The sequence below is a fragment of the Melanostigma gelatinosum genome (assembly GCF_949748355.1).
Source record: "Melanostigma gelatinosum genome assembly, chromosome: 2".
NCBI classification, from domain to species: domain Eukaryota; kingdom Metazoa; phylum Chordata; class Actinopteri; order Perciformes; family Zoarcidae; genus Melanostigma; species Melanostigma gelatinosum.
Window position 1 is genome coordinate 30394975 of NC_136635.1, and position 20054 is coordinate 30415028.

Here is a 20054-nt window from a genome sequence, read left to right on the forward strand (position 1 = left end):
TGTACCAAAGAATCCATCTGTTGATTTTGAAATCTGGAAGCGATCTATTAATCTGTGTAAGGCCGGGTATATAAATATGTAAATCAACGCGTGTGCACAGAATAATGGGTCCAAAGCTGTTAAAACTGCTGTGCTTGTACCCGACTTCATTAAAAAGTGTGTGACGGCAGTCCAAAAGTGAAACGCCTCGTGTGGGAGCGTTTTGTAAAGTCCTGTCTCCACCTTATTCATTATATTTGCAGTCCAATAATACTGCTTATTATCAGAAATCAGTATAATTCGTAGCTTGGCGGCACTGAATGGATGGAATTAGATTCCTGGCGATGCAGGATGACGCCAAAACCACCAAAACGGTCCAATCAACGAGCTTCCCGTGAGTCTGTTTATCTTGCTGTTTGGTCGGTTTGTAAAAAGTCAGCGTGAACGGGAACCGAACCAGAACTAAATTGTGCCTTCCAATACCCATATTACCAGACTATTTAGTATGCCAGAACAGGATTTAGTACGCTCCAATAGTACGCTTGTTCTAGCCAGCTCATAGAGGAGACCGGAGACTTTCTCTCTCCAGCAGCTCCAGTTCAAAACCCCGACTATGTTTTCTTTTTAACCCAACATGTTGGTGTAGTTCAGTCTGGTTCGGCTCATGTTTGTGTGTGAGGTGAGATCTAACCAGGACTGAAGGCTGAGAGTGACTCTCACCACATCTCAAAGGTTTTGTTCAAGTGGAAAGTAACAGAAGTTGTGTTGCTCCTGTTTGTATTCGTAAAGTTCTTTAACACCACTCTGTTAAAGTGGGCATGCAGTTATCTGATATAATTACTCTATGACATGCCAACCATAGACTGCCGTGGCCATCTTGGTTTTTTGGTCGTGGCCACCTTCATTTTTAGTCGCCGCCATGTTGTTTTTTTGGGTCATCACCATCTTATTTTTTGGGCCGTCACCGCCTTGTTTTTTGGTCGAGGCCACATTGTTTTTTTGGTCGTTGCCATCTTGGTTTTTGGTCGTTGCCATCTTGATTTTTGTCCGTCGCCATCTTGGTTTTTGGTCGTTGCCATCTTGGCTTTTGGTCGTTGCCATCTTGGCTTTTGGTCGTTGCCATCTTGGCTTTTGGTCGTTGCCATCTTGGTTTTTGGTCGTTGCCATCTTGGTTTTTGGTCGTTGCCATCTTGGTTTTCTGGTCATTGGGATCTTGTTTTTTTTGGTCGTGGCCACCTTGTTTTTCGGTCGTTAGAATCTTTGTTTTTTGGTCGTGGATCCGCTCTCACGGTTCACCACACATGTGAGCCGCGGCTTAATTTCACAGTTTACCATCATATTGTTGAATAAACTGATCATTATCGACCAATATTCAGTAAAAATATGCAATCGGGAGATTAATGCTTTCTATTTGCCAACCCCCCCACGTTGAGATCACAAACATGAATTTTACGAATGTAAATTATAATGTCATCATCATATTTTCAAAAGTAATCTTGTAAAATGTAGATTTTGGCAAGACCCTTGAATGAATACAGTTGTTTGAAAGATGTTTTCAAAGCCGTAAACAATGCAAACCTTGAGTTTTATGATGCATTGTACTCCTAAAAACCTGTTGGCATCAATCAAACATCAATCGTCAGATCTCGTGAGACGGAGAAGGGTCTTGAACAAAGCACATTTTCTTTTGAGTCGGATTTAGGATGCTCGTCAGGTAAACTCCTCAGAGTATGATTTCATCATACAACATTGTGAAGGACGGTCTCTCCTGCTTATAATAGATGATGCATGAGACGATGGAGGGAGACTTCTTTTGTGCTGGCGTAGTTCAAGGAGCAGCTTGATTGCAGCTCCTCCACTGGGAGTGTTATATTACTGATTTTGTTCCACTCTCGTTTGCAGCAAAGCACCATTGTCTGTCACAACCGGGTGGACCCCAACGGCTCTCGCTACCTGCTGGGGGACATGGAGGGACGCCTGTTTATGCTTCTGTTGGAGAAGGAGGAGCTAATGGACGGCACAGTGGCGCTCAAAGACCTGCATGTGGAGCTGCTGGGAGAGGTTCCTCAAGTCTTATTCTCTGTGTCTCGTCACTGTTTATCCACCTTTCTCTCACTTGTTGATTTTCTGTGGAGTGAAATGTGTCTCAAAATGATCACAATTGTGTTTTACATGATCTACAAAATAAGATTTACAGCATTTTACATTATAGCGTCATTGTCGCGAACGTGAATACAAACCTATCTGTCGACAGAGTTCTGTCTGTTGTTGCCACTTCAATACAATACAAAGGCCCAAAAGTGAATTATTTTTTTTTTTTTCCATCTGACAAAAAAACAAACCAAATGGTGCATTAACACCATAAACTGCTCTTACTGTTGTGACTTTATTTGTGAACTCTGAACAGAGTCGTCCTCCGTGACATTTCTGTTGTTGCCGTCAATCGCACGAGTCGGGTTTAATGGTTGAATTCATGGTTTGGAATGTAAAAGGTCAAAAATGATAATCGCTTTCCATCTGAAACGACCAGAGCCTCAAGTGATGTCTCATAATTGCTCGTTTTGTTTGGACAAAAACAGAAGAATTCAACCGGCGAATTAAAAGACAAACAAAGTATTATACGGTTAAACCTGCACAAATAGGACAAAAAGAAACCATGCGAACGAGTCACGAACTGCACGTATTTGAAGTGCCGATCCGTAAGATTTCGGTTTAGCAGCCTGGAGACTTTTAGTTGATGCGTGTGTTTTAAGATTGTCTGCATGGCTACATTTTTTTATTTGTTGGTGTTTATACAATAGAAACTGTAATACAGCATATTTCTCCCCCTGGAATATCATCACAGACCCCCAGTTTGTAATACTGCTAACATATAGATATTGCAATACTTCCATCAGTGGGCCATTGTGTTACCTCCTTTAGCGATAGTTAGTGACTGAACAGACATTCATTTCAATGAAAACCTTCAAGATCTGCTCTTTAAATGAGGTGATATGCAGAGATTTGGCACAAAATTGACCCATTTCTATGCAAATGAGCCTCACTATAAAAAGAGTCGCAAAAGATCAGCACTAATAGCCGCGTGCAGTTATGCCACTTTTTTTATTATGGCCTCTGTGACTGAGATGTTTTTGTGTCTCTCTCTCTGATGACAGACGTCCATCGCTGAGTGTTTGACCTACTTGGATAACGGGGTGGTGTTCGTGGGCTCCAGACTGGGAGACTCCCAGTTGGTGAAGGTAAGCAGCAAGAGACAGTTCAACACCGTCTGAGATCCGTTTCTAAACTGGTAGAAAACTTGAAAAAGAATGTGGAGATGGACTGTTTTTTCCCGCCAGTTTTACTCGTCCTTATCATAACCCTCTCCCCGAACATTAGATATCAACTACTTACAACACTCGCTCACCACAGCCTGCAGCTTTCTAGGTAGCAGTGGTGTCCTGGCCGTCCGGGACAAAACCTGGTGGGACCAGAAACATAAATACATCCGTGATGTTTTTACCGGCCTGTCTGTCCTCTTTCCTGCCGTCGTTGAGGCGACATGAGAGCGTTTTGCATGCGTGTTCCAGTTAAACTTGTGGTAACTTCTTAGCCTCCGTCGCTACTGTTTGAACAGCGGATAAATGATGAGGTAATAACTTTATTGATCCCGAAGGAAGTCCTTGTGCCTGAGATTCATCAAAGACTACGACTGAAGAATAAGAAAACCAATATAGTAAAAATGTAAACGCGTGTGAACAATAGAGTCGTGACGGGAGGCTGTGGCTCAGCGGTAGAGCGGGTCGATCCCCGGCTCCTCCTCCGTGTCCACGGGTCAGCCGTGTATGAATGGATGAATGATAACATGTATTTAATCAATTTGGTCCGATAGCATTTACAAAGTCGGGAACAGCCGCTTTGATGTAATTATTTTATCCCCACACAAGTTAGCATCGAGCTAAACCGGACGTTAGCCTGCTCGTCTCTGCTCTGGTGCCCAAAGAGCACGTCGGCATTCTGCAAAAGTAGTGTCGAAAATGTAATGTTTGTCAAAGCGGTGTTAAGTCATGTAGTGTTTAAATAGCAGTTGACAAAACAATGTCACCTCGAGGTTTATTTAGCAGCTGTTCTATCACATTCTTATCACATGATCGTCATTAGCAGCTGGAATTCTCTTCTTTTTTTTTTAGCACTTAAAACCGGCAACAACTGTTATTTTTGGGTAACAAGCCGTCAATATAACGAACATGTTAGCGAACAGTGAGATGTCTGATATAATGTACCTGTACAGATGTAATCAACGCTCACCCACGACAGAGAATACAAATTATCTTTTCATGATTTTGAAACTTAATTGCCAAATTCCGGACTATAGAGTGCACCGGTATACAGGCCGCACCAGCTGGTTTAAAAAAAAAAAAAAAAAAAATGTGTACATAGATAAGCCGCACTGGTCTATAAGCCGCAGGTGTCCCCGTTGAACAGCAAGATGCTTTTAACAGTACTAAAGTTGTCTTCTTCTATGAACATCATAAAATGTCGCTAGCTTCTAAGCTAATTTTAACATTACGGCCAATGGGGAAATGCTAACCGTGATTAGCATTAGCGAATATATAATCTATCTTTGTACATATTTTCATGCAGACATACTTGCATTACAGACTAAGGTCTCTCACGGCTACCAAACGAAAAGCAATGAGGCAATAACTGTTGCTGCTCATCGCTCTGAATAGCTGTTGTGCTAGCAGCAACTGGCCAAGCCAGTTAGCCGTAAATGCTATTCAGAGCTATGAGCAACGTAGACCTTTTGTCACCGATCCTTTTGTCCTTTTGTCACAGATTATTAAAACGAGGCTTGTTTGTTTCCCCGGCAGCTCAACGTGGACAGCAACGACCAGGGCTCGTACGTGGGGGTGATGGAGACGTTCACCAACCTGGGCCCCATCGTGGACATGTGTGTGGTCGACCTGGAGAGGCAGGGCCAGGGACAGGTAAGACGAAACGGCCGAATCCTTTTTATTTCTGTGAAAAAGTGAATAATTTCTGCCGCCAACAAAGCAGCAAAGGCCCAGCACACGTTTCATTACAGCTACACATTGAAAGCAAGCGGTTCAGATAGAATGAAAGGTTTCTTGGGGGCGGATGTAGACACGGCACGGTGATTACCGAGGAAAATAAAACTCCTCCTTTTAACACTCGCTGGATGCACTTTATAACTCATGGTGAGTCTCCATCTGTGTTTTCCTCTTCATCATCCTCTTTGTCACAACCTTCAGGGAGTCTGGGCTCATGCAGCCGGCTTCTTGACTACAGCACAAACAAGCCGCTGGCCAGAATAACTGGGGGAAAGCATTCGGGAGATTCTTGCCGACATCAAATACACTGCTGCCTGTGCCTTTTTTATTTGTATAAGCAGTCTGGGTGTTCTTCTGATGTCTAGTCTATTTCTTTTTGTTGGCTGTGGTCTATGTACACTTGGGGCCTTTGCCATTTTCCCTGTTTTTTTCTCCTCCCGGAGGAGATTCGAGTCTAGGTGGCGAGGAAGAGACGTGAGGAGGGAGGAATGGAGGAGCTTGAAGCGACGTTGAGTGTATAAGATGTGGAGCACAGCTGTCCGTTAGCACGTCTCCTGTATGCAAACGCAGAAACAAAAGGAAACGCCGCTGTGTCCTCGCTTTGATCTCCTCCGGCAAGCCTCCTTGAGATGCATTCTAGGAATCGGAACGCCTTTGAAGAGGGAGTGCTGAGATCTAGAGGTGCAACGGATCACAAAGCTCATGGGATCAGCAAAAACAAAAAGGGAGCAATCACGGGTTGTTGTTTTTTTGCGTCTAATACGACTTTGCGAAGACGGAGAAACCTCACGGGGAGAACGTGCAAACTCAGAAGGGATGGAGGAGACGAGGAGGCACAAAATTAAGCATGAGAAGAGACTCTGGTATTAACGTGCGGCCGGCATCCTATTTGCATGTAGATATGATTCATTCTGTTACACCTGATTGTTAAAAGGCGGCTTTGGCACACGGGCGTAAATTGGCTGTCTTGTTCCGTTGCAAAAAGCCCGACTGCTGCGGTGTCATTTCCTCTAATAGTGTTTTCACGATTTAAAGCTGACAGAGAAGACTTGGTCTCGGGCCGTTCCCCGTCTGCATGTATCCGAACAATCTATCATCTTTAGCGCTTCAGTTTACTAAGCTGTGTGTCAACCGGCATTCAGAGGATGATGCGATACAACCTGCAATGCAATGTCAAGTTTAAAAGGCAGACACGATTTCTAAAGGAAGAGTTTTCTGTCTTGTCCCTTTGATGTCATTCTATCCATTTTTATATTGAAATGAAACTGGTTTTGGCTCATTCTTTAACGCGTTTTTAACGTTTATCCGTCTTTGTGTCAAATCAGTGAGGGAGATGAGAGAGAGAGCATGAGCACAGAAGGTCTTCGTTGGCAGGGTTTGACACCAGTCCTCGGGGTACTTGATGTGGATCCAAAGGCAGCGGTCCACTAGAGAGCACAGAGCCACTCTCTGGGTTCAGACCAGCACACACTCGCAGCTCATTTCAGGCCCACAAACCAAATCCAACAATTGTTCTAATTCGCCATTTGCGGTAAATCCACAGAGCATTTGACCCGGTAAACCGGTGCGGATGCATTCCAACGCTGTTCAGACGGGATAGATGCACGAGGTTCAGCTATACCCGGACAGTGATGGTATTCACAGATGTGACTGCAAACCAGATTGGGATTTATGTCGGATGGAATTAAATGATTACGAATGCACAAACACAATGCAGACGATCAGGATTCATTCAGTCCCGTCAGCGTGAGAGGTCATGTGGGAACACTCGGAACAGTTTTGTGGGTTGCCAGGTTCACAGTGGTTATTTCCATGAGGAGGAAGGTGTTGGGTGGCAGGTGGTAGAAGCGGCGCTTATATGGGCTCTGGTATTAATCCTGTTAGCGTACCATGACTGGATGAATGCATGTCGTTCTGATGCTCTCCAGTCAGACTGCACAGACGCCAGGAGTGTTTACTTTCGGGCCGTTGGATCTCATCGCTGTTGACCTGTTTGAACTGACTCAGTTTTCTATAAACTGACACTGATTCTCAAATCTGTATCGATGTCGTGACGGAACCAAACGGGAAGTTTGGTTTGGTTTCGGCTCAGTTTGAGTCTTTGCTGCGTTGTAAGTCGGGACACTCTCAGACTGGACAACGCCTTGGTAGAGACCTGTCAATCACCGTTTAGCCACGCCCTAAAGCATCCCCTGCTTTATGGTCTGTGTGACTCTAAATGGACCATAATGTACTAAATGAACATCATGCTGTATTGAAGAAGACTTAAAACTCGAGATTGAGACATAAACTCATGTTTACAATGTTTACTGAGGTAATAAATCAAGAGAGAAGTAGAGTCATTTTCTCATAGACTTCTATACAACCAGAGGAGTCGCCCCCTGGTGGACACTGGAGAGAACGCAGGTTTAAAGCAGAATGTAACATTATGTTTTATGTGTAGTCTTAGGCACCAGTTTCATTGAAAGTAAATGTTTATCACAAGATTGCAAAGAGTGAAAACAAACCTCATTCAATGTCTTTTTGTCCGTCTCTGCTGCTTTCAGCTGGTGACGTGTTCCGGTGCGTTCAAGGAGGGTTCCCTCCGGATCATTCGCAACGGCATCGGGATTCACGAGCACGCCAGCATCGACCTGCCGGGAATCAAAGGTTTGTGTGTTCTCTTCTGCGTCTCTCTCCGCACATTATTCCTTTTACTGACTCGACCGTAGACTCGCTCCAGCTTGCACATCTGTTCGCCTCGCCCCGGCCGAGACGCTCGTCGGATGGCGCGGATATCATAGGTTAAAGGAACAAGGGAGGGGGGGGGGGGGGATGTTTGGAAATACTTGTTTTCATTCGGCAAACCAGTGAGCGCTGCGGTGTCTGCAGTAGCAAAGTGTCAAGTTGAAGAATCCCCATCAGGTCTAACAACGGCAAACACCTCTTAATCCCAGGAAATTGAGGTTTCTCTCCCGAGACTGTTTTCTGGTGCTTAAAGGAGACACGCAGGTGAGGCGAGGTCTGCTCGCACTTGTTAGGCTTCAGCCGTTTATCGACCGTCTCTGCCCTGAGCGGCTCAGCTGCTGCCTCCTGCCCCCGGCCTCTTGATGAGAGACAATTATTCACCAGCCAATCAATGGCTCTCTGAGAGGGATCCGTAACCTGAACGTCTTCCTGTTAACATCTGACCGATGGAGTAGCTGAAGATCGGCCGGGACACTTGCTAGATATTGTATTTCTCCTTCTCCGCAGAACGGTGCAGAAAGTAACCTTTTTCTCTTCTTCTTTCCAACTCCCTTTTCTCCCTGAATCCCCTGAAGGTTTGTGGCCGCTCCGCTCTGAGGCAGGCAAGGACACGGACGACATGCTGGTGCTGTCTTTCGTGGGTCAAACGCGGTGAGTGTTCGTAGCGCGAGCGCGCCGGATAAGTGTGGAGTCGATCCCGGATGCCTTTAACTCATCTCCAGAGTGTGTTTCCCCCCCCCTCTAGAGTGTTGATGCTGAGTGGCGAGGAAGTGGAGGAGACTGAACTTCCCGGCTTCGTGGACAACCAGCAGACCTTTTACTGCGGCAACGTGGCGCACCAGCAACTCATTCAAGTTCGTCAACTCACACACACACACACACACACACACACACACACACACACACACACACACACACACACTCGTGTTACATGTGATGTCAGAACATGCTCTGGCTAGTTTAACACCGACGCTCATTTAATGTGTAAAATTAGCTGACTCTAAGTAATTGCTACGTCCCAGTTCAAAGCAGAAATATCATCTAATTTCACGAATTCTGAATTAATTATAGAAATAACTTATTCAACTGTGGCCGTTCTCCGTTTAATACGAAGTACTTTGCTGGAGCGGAATCGTACATGATTGAAAGGAGAGTACAAAAAGGACTTCATGTATTTTACACTTGGTGGTGATGAATATTGCACTTAATTTAAATTCAAGTTTTAGCTTTTCTTTTTCTTTAAGTGAGGATGAAACCTGCTGGGTCTTCTGCCAACTGTTAGTCCCCGAACTCCCGGTTGTTAAGTCAGCACTGCTGGAGTTTTTTTACCAACTCTTTCCTCTCAGAGTTAATATATTTACACCGAGTACAATTTCACATTTGGCCGATTGTGATGGTTTACACCACTTGTGCTTTCTGACTCGGATGTTAAAAGTTCTCAGTTGTCCGTTAACTTGCTGCAGAATTTAAACTTCGTCCTTCAGGTGTCTTATTAAAAGAGACCATGTGGTGGACGGTGTTGAGACAACAGAATAAATGGACTGAAAGCAAACTGCAGCGTCCCATTTCTATTTGTTCTTTTTAAGGATGCTTTTGATGAATGCCTGACTCAGCAGTTCTTTGCATCTTTTAGCCTTGTTTTAGCTTGGTTTGCTCCTCTGTCCTACACTTCGACTGTGTGCTTGAGCTTTGCTGATCTAATTAAATCTGCACAACAGAACTGAAGGCAGAGATCCGACAAACCGGAAATTGCAACAGTGCTGAAGAAGGCTGAGGATCTGGAGACCCAGCCAGAGCTAAAAGACAGATCCTCAGAGTCCTGGATGCTGGAGTCTCGGACTCCAGCATCCTCTCTGGAATAAATGCTTTATTTTTCCATCTCATAACACATCCACAGTACCCGTTCTCCACCAGTGCATCAGCTCTATTTACAGCTTGACTTCTGTTTGCACCTGCTGCAGTCTGTTAGTTATTATTGCTTCTTCAAACTTCTTACCGGTGGACCAAACTACACTGTGGCTGAGTTTAAACCTCCAAACCAGTTGATGGAAATGCGCCTCATTCACAGTCTGTTTGGCTTGACGACTGAACGGGAACAGTAACCGTTTACACATTTATCGCAGGACTCAAGAAGCTGGTCTATGCGCCACATGATAACGAGCTCAAATGATTAAATGGAAAGTGATTTATTGTCTTATAACAGATACAGTCGTACAATCTCTTGAATGATCCATCTTCTCAGTTTTTACAATGTTATTATAGAACATGCACTGTTTTGAGTGACTTAAAATACATTATGGTTGATTGCAAACAGCCCTGGCACAGAACCTCACATAAACAATGTGATTTGCTTTGAAACGGCTCCACATTCCAGCTCCAGGTCTCCACATCGCTCCCCAGAAACACTGTGCCGAATAAAACATTTTAAATGGTGGTAAAACTGTGTGTGCCCTGCAGATCACGTCAGGCTCTGTGCGCCTGGTGCTCCAGGAGAGCAAGGCGCTGGTGAGCGAGTGGAAGGAGCCACAGGGCAGGAACATCAGCGTGGCCGCCTGCAACCACACTCAGGTGGTGCTCGCCGTGGGACGAGCCCTCTACTACCTGCAGATCCTGGCCGGAGAGCTCAAACAGATCAGGTAGGACCCAGACCGGCCGTGTTTATCAGCACTTTGAATACAGTATCAAACCCAGAGCTTCTTCTTTGTGACATCCACACAACATTATCTCTATAAATGTGTGTTACTGAATTCAGGATGTCTGAATCTCCTGGTATGACGTTACGAAAAGAGATCAACCACTAAAAGAATAGTTTAAAGGGACAGTTCACTTTCCTCTTACCTGTAGTGCAAAGGAGACGGACAATATCATCAACACTAAGCAACTCGCATACAAGACAGTGTAGATTGATACTCAGCACTACAGGTAAGGGAGGGAAGATGTTCTTTTGATTTTTGGGGTGAACTGCCCCTTTAAACTTTCTTGGTGAAAGTTGGATAAGAAGATGGAGACCAGCAGCCAGTTTCTGTGTACTCGTACAAATTTGCCCACACAGACATGAGAGTGATTTGTATGAGTCGTCTTATCTAACTCTCAGCAGGAAAGTGAATAAGCTTCCCCCCCCCCCCCCCCCCCAAAATGTCAAACTATTCATATAAACCCCACCATGTCTGCCCGGGGGTTTGATGGGGAGACGTCTGCTAACTGGGTCAGCTTGCAAGTTCAGAAAAGCTGAAGAAAGATCCTTTAACAAATGGCTGCTATAACTTCATAACTTTAGGTGACAAAGTCGACTGCCGAGACGATTCATGAATCAGATATTGTGCTCTGACTCACTTTCAACAAACGAGTGTAACTACGAGAGTTGCAGGTTAATAGATACCACAGCAAGGAATAATCTTCCATATGTGTGTATACTGAATACACAACACCCAACAGAGCCGCTGTTTGAATCAAACAGTTCTTTGCTGTATTCCCAATAGTTCCACGACTTTGTTTCTGACTACCGCATTAGTTTTCCTATTATTATCTCACCTTCGTTTATATTTCTTCTCTCCTGATCTGTGGAGAAGTTTGAGGTGAGGGATTTGGATCCTATTGTTGTGGGTGAATGGTGCACTAGAGTCGTATATTCTATTGTATTTTTTTCACGTTGCTGCGATGGTTTACCCTCGTGGCTGCCTTTGTGCCACCATTACAATAAAACTGCTCTGGGACACTATTTGTTACATTTGCTTAAAAAAATAAAAGAGCGAGAGAGAGAGTAGCAGTACACACCGCTTGTAAAAATGGCCACCAGGCTCGCATGAAGCACAAAGTGAGTCGCAAAGAAAATGTTATAAATGTTGTAAATATGAGATATTTCCAGCTGGATTAAAGGTGTTTGTGACTGAAATGCTCTTAGTAGCAGTGTACGTACTCCACCCTCTGCACATTATATTTGCATTGTTGATTAGTAGCCTGGTTCCATTACAACACAGGGGTTTGGGGCCTTTTTTTAAATCACAGCTTTACCTCTTTTCATCATATCTAAGACATTGATTATGTCATATTGTATGAAAATTCAATTCAGAACCTGTTTGTGGATAAAATAGCTGAACAGAAATGTCTGTTTTTGTCTAATCCAGTGAGTGAAATGCCAGATAAATCAAGATTTTTACACAACATGGATGTAAAAACACATTTCAAATCCAATGATGTGCAGCATTGCCCACAATATTATTGGATGGCTGTATGAGCAATAGCAGAGAAGAGGGTGGATGTTTTCTCTCTCGTTAGCAAATTGACCAACATGCCTTCTCCCTTGTTATCCAGCCGCCTCCATCCCCCAGGGGAGGGAGGGAGAGAGAGAGCGGGGGCAGAATGTTCGTCTGGTCTGCCTCACTCAAACTCGAGGCTCCAAATCGGTTGTCCACAAAAAAATGTGTCAAGACGACTACGTCCACTTGTTATATACAGTTTATGATGCACACATACTAAGAGGAGAGAAGCAGGATCACAATAAAATAGACCTCGTGATCGGCCGTGAACGACCCCAAAAGATCCTGATCGTAGCGCCCGCTAATCTCCCCGTGCGTATCGTCACGTTACCCAACTCTAAAGTACTGTATAGTGAGTGGTAATCGGACATTTAGCATTCAAATGAATCAGTGTCCTTATTGACATTGTAAAACATAATGTATATCAGCCTGTCACTATCAAGCATATGCACTCAAACTAAATAATAAATGTCAAGGCATTTGAGTTGTGTCCGTGTCAAATTTTTCAAAATGTGACTTTTGTGACACAACAGAGCTCACACAAGGAAGAGCAACAAAGTGTCTGAAAATGTTTTAAAGACCAAAGAGTCCAGCTGTGGACGACTGCAGCATTTCTCAAATCTCATGCGAGGAAAAAAAAAGACATTATTGTCTTATATCACGACACATTTATGACCATTTTGTTCCACCGTGTTTCAAATAAATGTCCTCCCGTCCTCTACGCCTTCTTTTAGCACCATGGAGATGGAGCACGAGGTGGCCTGCCTGGACATCACGCCTCTGGGGGAGGGTGGCGGCGAGTCACCGCTCTGCGCTGTGGGACTCTGGACCGACATCTCTGCCCGTGTGCTCAAACTGCCCTGCTTCACAGCCCTGCACAAGGAAATGCTGGGAGGAGGTGAGAGGAAGAAAGGGAAGCCGTTACTGACTCGTGGCGAGAGATTGGTAGACGCATATAATGTCACGTCATGAGTTTCTTCTTCTATAGCGCGTACAATGTCTCAATGGACTTCACAGATCACACAAAAGCAATGATTCCTCATCTGAACCAGGCTCTCTCAGAAAGCAAGAAAGCTCAACCATTGTCACATATAAAGGAAAAATATCGAGTCGAAGGGCGAAATGTTTTCCTCATTCACCGCCTGTTCTCTCTGAACAAGAGACGGCCTGAATGCAGACCAGGAGAGGTTTATTGTTTTGTAATTTATCGACAGTTTAAACTCTCAACCTTGACGAACTGTACTTTGTTTGAAAGCACAAATTCCAGAATAGAAACTAGTTAAGGTTTTTTTTTAATGCGACTTAAACAAGATGCAACACGTTGATTTGATAAGCAGCTTTTCTTTCCTTTGGAGTGGACAGAATGTGGAACTATTCCTTTAATAAGTCCGAGGATGAGTCTAAAGTGGCTCAAATGAATTGCATCTCCCATCGAGCGCTTCATTATTTCGTGTGTGCGTCAACATTAACTTTGCTGCCCACCCAAAATGCTTTTAGTGCAGCATTTAGACGCTTGATAATTATTTAAAACTTAGAATGTTTAAATATGCAAGAGAGGACCTTTTTTTTGGGTTAAACTTATCAAAAAACTTCACCCACGAATAATACATTTCCACACTCTTTCCCACCGTGTCGCACTTTATTTTCCAAGTTTGATTGACAGCTGCTCATGCGCAAACTCCACATACGGCTCTCTCGCTGGCTCCCCTAACGAGGACTGTCTGACTGCAGAGTTACGTTTTTTTCAATAGGTTTTAAACCGGAAACCTTCACATTTAAAGCTAATGCGCCGTTTTAATTGTCGATATTTTTAGCTGCCGATTATTTTCACACTGCACCGTTGCACAGTTAAAACATGAGTTTTGAATGCCCTATAGTGGATCAACGCTACCGCGGTCAAGAATTTGCAGACTTTTATTTTGACCGTTGCTGCTTTGTGGACAGTCGGCCAACAAGCATTTAATCACAGCCAATGCTGTTGAGATGTAATCGGCCTGCAGCCACAGAAACTCATGTTTGGTAAACGGAAAGACGGAAGACTTTATATTTACCCTGCAGCATTCAAATGTTGTTGTTTTTTCCCCCAAAAAAGTTACCGGCCCGTCTGGCCGACAACATTTATTGATTTTTATGACGGCAACATTTTTGCAGATATTCATCACTTTGGTGTTCACTTTGGTTTCTCCAGAGTACAAGAAAAATAACCCATTTGACTGTGTGTGTGTGTGTGTGTGTGTGTGTCCTCAGAGATCATCCCTCGCTCCATCCTAATGACCACCTTTGAAGGCAGCTACTACCTGCTGTGTGCGCTGGGAGACGGAGCGCTCTTCTATTTCGGTCTGGACCTGCAGACCGGTAGGTCTCTCGCGCCACCGTCACCGGAACTGCTCCATAAGAGCTTTCTCAAACTTCTCCAGGCCTCCGGGCAGCTGTCTGAAAACATTTTTAGAATATTATTTCATGGAGAATTGCGTAACAGCCCAGCACTATTGAGAGAGCGGGAAGATTGTTAAAAAGGTGGAATCCTGACACTCAGCATGTCGAATGTTACGTCTGCACCGAGCATTTTGTCGGTTTTATGCTAAATATATTTCTGTAAGTTAAGCTAATGCATTTTGACTTGTGCTATAGTGAAGTGTGGATTGATCAGAAAGCTGTCCAGTTTTATGTTTGCGAGCGCCTTAGCTACCTACAGTAAGTTGCTAACATTAGCTTGCTCACAGCTAAGTCAGGGGTCTCAAACTCATTTTCACTCCGGGCCACATCAGCATCACGGTCGCCCACAAAGGGCCGGTTGTAAATGTCACCACTCGTAACATATTGTTAAATAACTCTCTGCATTCACAGTTTAAAGTAGTCTTCAATGTACTCACAATACATTTCCATGTTAAATGTACAGTAACCAGCCAAAGAGCTGCTTCTATGACTGTTTAAGTATCTCATACTTTTGACTTTCAATCTCATCATTTTGACTTTCAATCTCATCATTTTGACTTTCTATCATAGTTATGACTTTCTATCTCATAACTTCGACTTTCTATCTCATAACTTCGACGATGGGGATATTTTTATCAAGTCTAACTTAAAAAAAAAAAAGTTTAAACTTTTTTTGTTTGTTTTGCTGGCGGAGTCTCTATATTTGGGTGTAATGGTGGAGAAACGTTACAGCCTGTAGCAAACCTCTTGGTAAACAATTTCCTATTTACATCTAGCTGTCGAGGAGGATCATTGTCTTCATTTGGAGTCGTGTTTGTAGCCACCTGGCGAACGTGAAACCAGTGTTCGCTCTCTTTCTGCTCTGTTTTTGGTCTTGTATTGCTGTTCAAAATGGAAGCAGCAGAGGCCGATACGTCCTGACTTTACGTCCTAAGTGCGGGTCAAGCTGTAGCCTACTTTTATAGTCTCTTCCGTTAGAAGCTCCCTTCCTGCTTAATCCCTTCAATCTTCTCAACCCCAGTTCGTGATGAGGTCGGTTAAATATCTTAAGTCTCCAAGACCGAGACCGGGTGATGTAACTGAAATGACACCACCTGGTCAAGACACCCAAGTGATGTAATAAAAAAAGTAAATTAAGGCCGACAGAAAACAACATACAACTGTTTTTAATAGCGGTGTCGTTCTCCCCGTGAAGAGCCTTTTAATTGCTGCACTATGAAATAGCTGTCCGTCCGCCGAACGAAAGCTGAGTGTCGGGTTTCTCTCTTGACCTTTACGTAGGAACCCGGATGCTTTATTCAACCTGTTATGACGTTATGTTGACGGAATAATCGTTTCAGCTCTAGCGTCCAGGCAGTAAAACAAAAACCGGCGCAAATGGTGATGAGAAACCTGGACGTTATTATCATGCACGCGGGGATATGAATTTAATCCGGTTATTCTATGTTCCTTCTTCCATCTTGTTCTGGATTTAACAGGATATCGATCCTTTGTATTAATATTCATTTTACTTCGATCAGCTCACAGTCATAACGTAATCCACGGTTCACATGCGCTGAACCGCGGATTCATTTTTTTGGTTAACTTTTGTTGGTTAACACTGACTTCAGAGCAGTTTAAATGATTTTTAGGACGATGGCGAAGTTGACACAGACTGTAGCTTTGTAAACCAGCTGCTGTAACAAAACAACAAAAACAATCTGTATCTGCCGATATGGCTCTGTGACGATGAAGTTATATTTGCTCTCTTTTGGTCCGTCACTCTTTGCCCACACTTTGTTGGCTGAAGACTCTGTAACACTCCAAACAATGATTGGTGCACCCGCCTTTCAAACTGGACTAACGTGTGTTCCCACCCCCCCCAGGCGCCCTGAGCGAGCGTAAGAAGGTCACCCTCGGCACCCAGCCCACCGTGCTGAGGACCTTCAGATCGCTGTCCACCTCCAACGTCTTCGCCTGCTCCGACCGACCCACCGTCATCTACTCCTCCAACCACAAGCTGGTCTTCTCCAACGTCAACCTCAAGGAGGTCAACTACATGTGCCCGCTCAACTCCGAGGGCTACCCCGACAGGTCGGCCGCAGCACGCGTTACCGCTCGTGTGTTTTTTGCCAGTCGGCTTTGGAAACTGTTGTTTTAATGTTTCCTCCCCCGGTGCGTCGAGGAGTTCATGTTCATAAACACACGTCAGCTCCACTTCCTTTAGTTTTGATCCTCGAGCAGATGCAGTTGGCTCAGACGTGTGTTCTCTGTTGGCTACAGACATGCAAACAGTCTAACTTTGTTTTGACTTGCAGGAAGTGAGTATTTTCTTCGTGTTGCCCCTGTGCTAATGCAGCATCTTGCTTCATGTTATTTTTTATTACAGTCTGGCTTTGGCCAACAACAGCACGCTGACCATCGGGACCATCGACGAGATTCAGAAACTCCACATTCGCACCGTTCCTCTCTACGAGTCTCCCAGGTCAGTCCCATCCTCAAGTATTGGGTTTACAAGCTCAGAATTGAACCTGAAATGCACGTTTCAGACCCATCATCTTTACAAACACGCCGCGTGTTCTTCGTGTTTGCTCTGACTCTGCACATCCGCAGAATTCAATGTTTTGTTCCTTGTGTTTGTGCTCAACCACGACTCAAGGTTGTTCAATAATGTATGAAGAGGTTCGCCGTGGTGCTGTCCAGCCTCCCCGGCCACCTTCTTTTGTTCGGCTTTCCCTTGTTTGCTCTCTTCGTGTTTACCAGCGTCTTCCCTTTGCCTCGTCTCTCGCCCTCTGTTCACCCCCCCACCAGGCGGATCTGTTACCAGGAGGTTTCCCAATGTTTCGGGGTTCTGTCCAGCAGGGTGGAGATCCAGGATGTGAGCGGCACCACGTCTGCCGTGCGCCCCAGCGCGAGCACTCAGGTGCTGTAGCTCGATGTCGTCAGGACACACAAATGTCTTGTCCTGTTAGTCTCTTAGCAGGTCGGCTGGAGCTAGAGTTTCTAAACCAGGATTTAGTTAATGCTCTTGTGTTTTGACGGATCATTCACTTTTTTAGTGTAAAAATTGTGATTCAAGCCGGTTTTCGTTATTTTTTCACTTGATATTCAACCCCACTATATAGCCAATTGTGGGTTGTGTTCATTCAATCACACAGTACAGCAGTCAGTGGTCGTTGAAGTAAGAATGAAGTGTACTCTAAATGGAGCTATTGCAAGAGTTCAAGCCAAGTTCAAATGACACTAAACATAATCGTCTTTTGTTGAATTTGTTGTCGAGGAGTACTGACGATGTTTCAGCTGGCAGGACAGAACAACAGGACCAACGATTAAAAGAGATTTCTACCTGGAGAGCTCATCAGAGTCCTCTCAGCCAGATTCATAGCGACAGCCTGTGGTGTCCATTCAGCTCGGCTCTTTAGCGTTCCCAAGGGGACGGGTGTGCGCTTTTATTTGTGTTCTGTGGAAACAAAGCCTCCTAACGCGTGAAGACCAGAAAGATGTTTACCTGATTTTGAAATGCCGCACATCTGGTGCAGCAGATGGTGCCTGTCTGTGCCGTTGAGAAATAGAAGATGTGAATTGCTTTATAACCTTCCATTAGGCTTCTCCTGCGACTACCTCTCCCCCTGTCCTGTCTCATAACTCCACTTCCTTCCAGGCTCTCTCCAGCAGCGTGAGCTCCAGCAAGCTCTTCCCCAGCAGCACTTCTCCCCACGAGACCTCCTTTGGCGAAGAGGTGGAGGTTCACAGTCTGCTCGTCGTGGACCAGCACACCTTTGAAGGTGAGACAGCAAAGTGCTCGTTTTCCATTTGATCTCACGAAGCCGCTTCTCATACGGTAAAACATTGTGAGAGTAACCAGGTCAGTGCAGAAAACTGCTTCCCAAAATCCATCCGTCAAGCTTTTAAAAGCTCAAATCTGATTTTACAAAGTGTTGTCACTTATTGACAATCAAGCTTGTATTTATCTTTTTCAACCTCATCGTCCTTCATTTTCTGTTAGTTATTCTTTTACAGTTTGTATTTAGAGTGCTCCAAGAAATGATTGATATTTAACATTTTGTGAGGGCTGTCCTCGACCTAAGAAAGTGAATTGAAAAAGTCAATTTTTGTTGACGCGTTGACGAGTTCATTCAGTCAAAGAATCACTTTAAATATTGTGTTCAGCAGAGATATGCACATGAATTTCTTTGAAATAAGTCATTCAGCATGAACAAAAGGCAGAAGAAGAGGGGGCAACACTTAGTTTTTGCTGTTATTACTCAATATCCAACACACACAAACAGGCCTTTCCTGCTGTAACTTATTGATTGAGCACGTTGGGCTTCATGCGGACCTGTTTCCCTGTTGAAGCCCACTGAATGCGGCGGGTTTTTGGCTCCATTCTGTTTTGCAATGCAGATTTCGCTGCAGCGAGCCGTCCCTTGTAAAAGCTGTTACGCCAGCAGACATTAGTGTCGGTTATATGTTAATGGTATGTAAATAAGGGCCTGGGTCAGCAACATTGTGTCCACGGTGACTTCAATTCATCAATGTGCGATCGGATAAGCGCTCTCTTAACAGGGGGGTAGATTTTCATCAGGCGGATGTGGAGACGTTGTAATGCAGCGGTGAGGGGTCCGGTACTTACAGATGCACGTTGAGTTCATTGATGGGACATTGAACCGCTCTGGCACTCTGTTATTTGTGGGGTTCATGTACACGGCAGTCATTTATCGAGCTACCGCTACTCCACTGAAATATGCAGCCATTTCTGAATAAGACGTGTCCATAATGAGCGTGCATGCATTGATTTCTTCAGCTGCTGTATAATCAACATCGACGGTGTGAAATTACTTTAATGGCCGCGTAATTATCTGCATGTCTGGATGTCACGGAACGTGCGAACCGTTGCGGCACCGTTCCCCAGGTGCCACTTCGTTTCATTCGCTGTATTTGGGATAAAAACAAAACCCGGTGATAAGAATGAAAGGTGATCTTCCCTGACGGGTGCAGTGAAAGTTACAGGAGAGAGTGAGGGAGATGAATGAATTAATAATGACCCCAGTCCATCAACTGTGGCTGCGGTACCTTTTTGTTCGCTTCAATCCGCATCTACACGGACGTCATTCAAAAAAGAGCTCGTTATCGGAGTGCATCTAAACTTGTAAACTTCACCTTTTATGTATGTTGTACTTTATTCTTCAGACTTTGTGTTGCTGCTTCAAACCTTGATTTAAAAAAGATAGATTTATCTTTTTATGCTTGTTTTATACTTAATCCCGTTTTCAGGTATGACTGTTGTTATCTAATAGGGGAAGCGTCTTTTTAATCTTTTAATCTCTCCAGTCCACGGGTCAAGCGTGTGTGCGCGTGTGTGCGCGTGTGTGTGTGTGTGTGTGTGTCTCACACACTGTTTCCTAAAGTATTTTGTGTTTTTTTGTATCTCCATCAGTCCTCCACGCCCATCAGTTCCTCCCCAGCGAGTACGCCCTCAGCATGGTGTCATGTCGTCTGGGAAAAGACCCGTCGGTGTACTTTGTCGTCGGCACCGCCATGGTGTACCCGGAGGAGGCCGAGCCCAAGCAGGGACGCATCGTCGTCTTCCACTACACCGACGGTCAGTAGCGATCTCTGTGTC

General features: G+C 44.5%; 1 protein-coding gene across 1 annotated transcript in view; it reads left to right on the plus strand.

Annotated features, from left to right (window-relative positions):
* Positions 1 to 20054, plus strand: part of ddb1 (damage-specific DNA binding protein 1) — a 45796-nt gene that overhangs the window by 8076 nt on the left and 17666 nt on the right. Inside the window, exons 7-20 of the mRNA XM_079293151.1 lie at positions 1882 to 2040; positions 3135 to 3218; positions 4833 to 4949; positions 7580 to 7682; positions 8336 to 8411; positions 8506 to 8614; positions 10218 to 10396; positions 12751 to 12914; positions 14264 to 14371; positions 16318 to 16525; positions 16821 to 16916; positions 17243 to 17354; positions 18093 to 18216; positions 19869 to 20033. Coding sequence (XP_079149277.1) covers positions 1882 to 2040; positions 3135 to 3218; positions 4833 to 4949; positions 7580 to 7682; positions 8336 to 8411; positions 8506 to 8614; positions 10218 to 10396; positions 12751 to 12914; positions 14264 to 14371; positions 16318 to 16525; positions 16821 to 16916; positions 17243 to 17354; positions 18093 to 18216; positions 19869 to 20033 — 1804 coding nt within the window. The remainder of the gene's footprint in view (positions 1 to 1881; positions 2041 to 3134; positions 3219 to 4832; positions 4950 to 7579; positions 7683 to 8335; positions 8412 to 8505; positions 8615 to 10217; positions 10397 to 12750; positions 12915 to 14263; positions 14372 to 16317; positions 16526 to 16820; positions 16917 to 17242; positions 17355 to 18092; positions 18217 to 19868; positions 20034 to 20054) is intronic.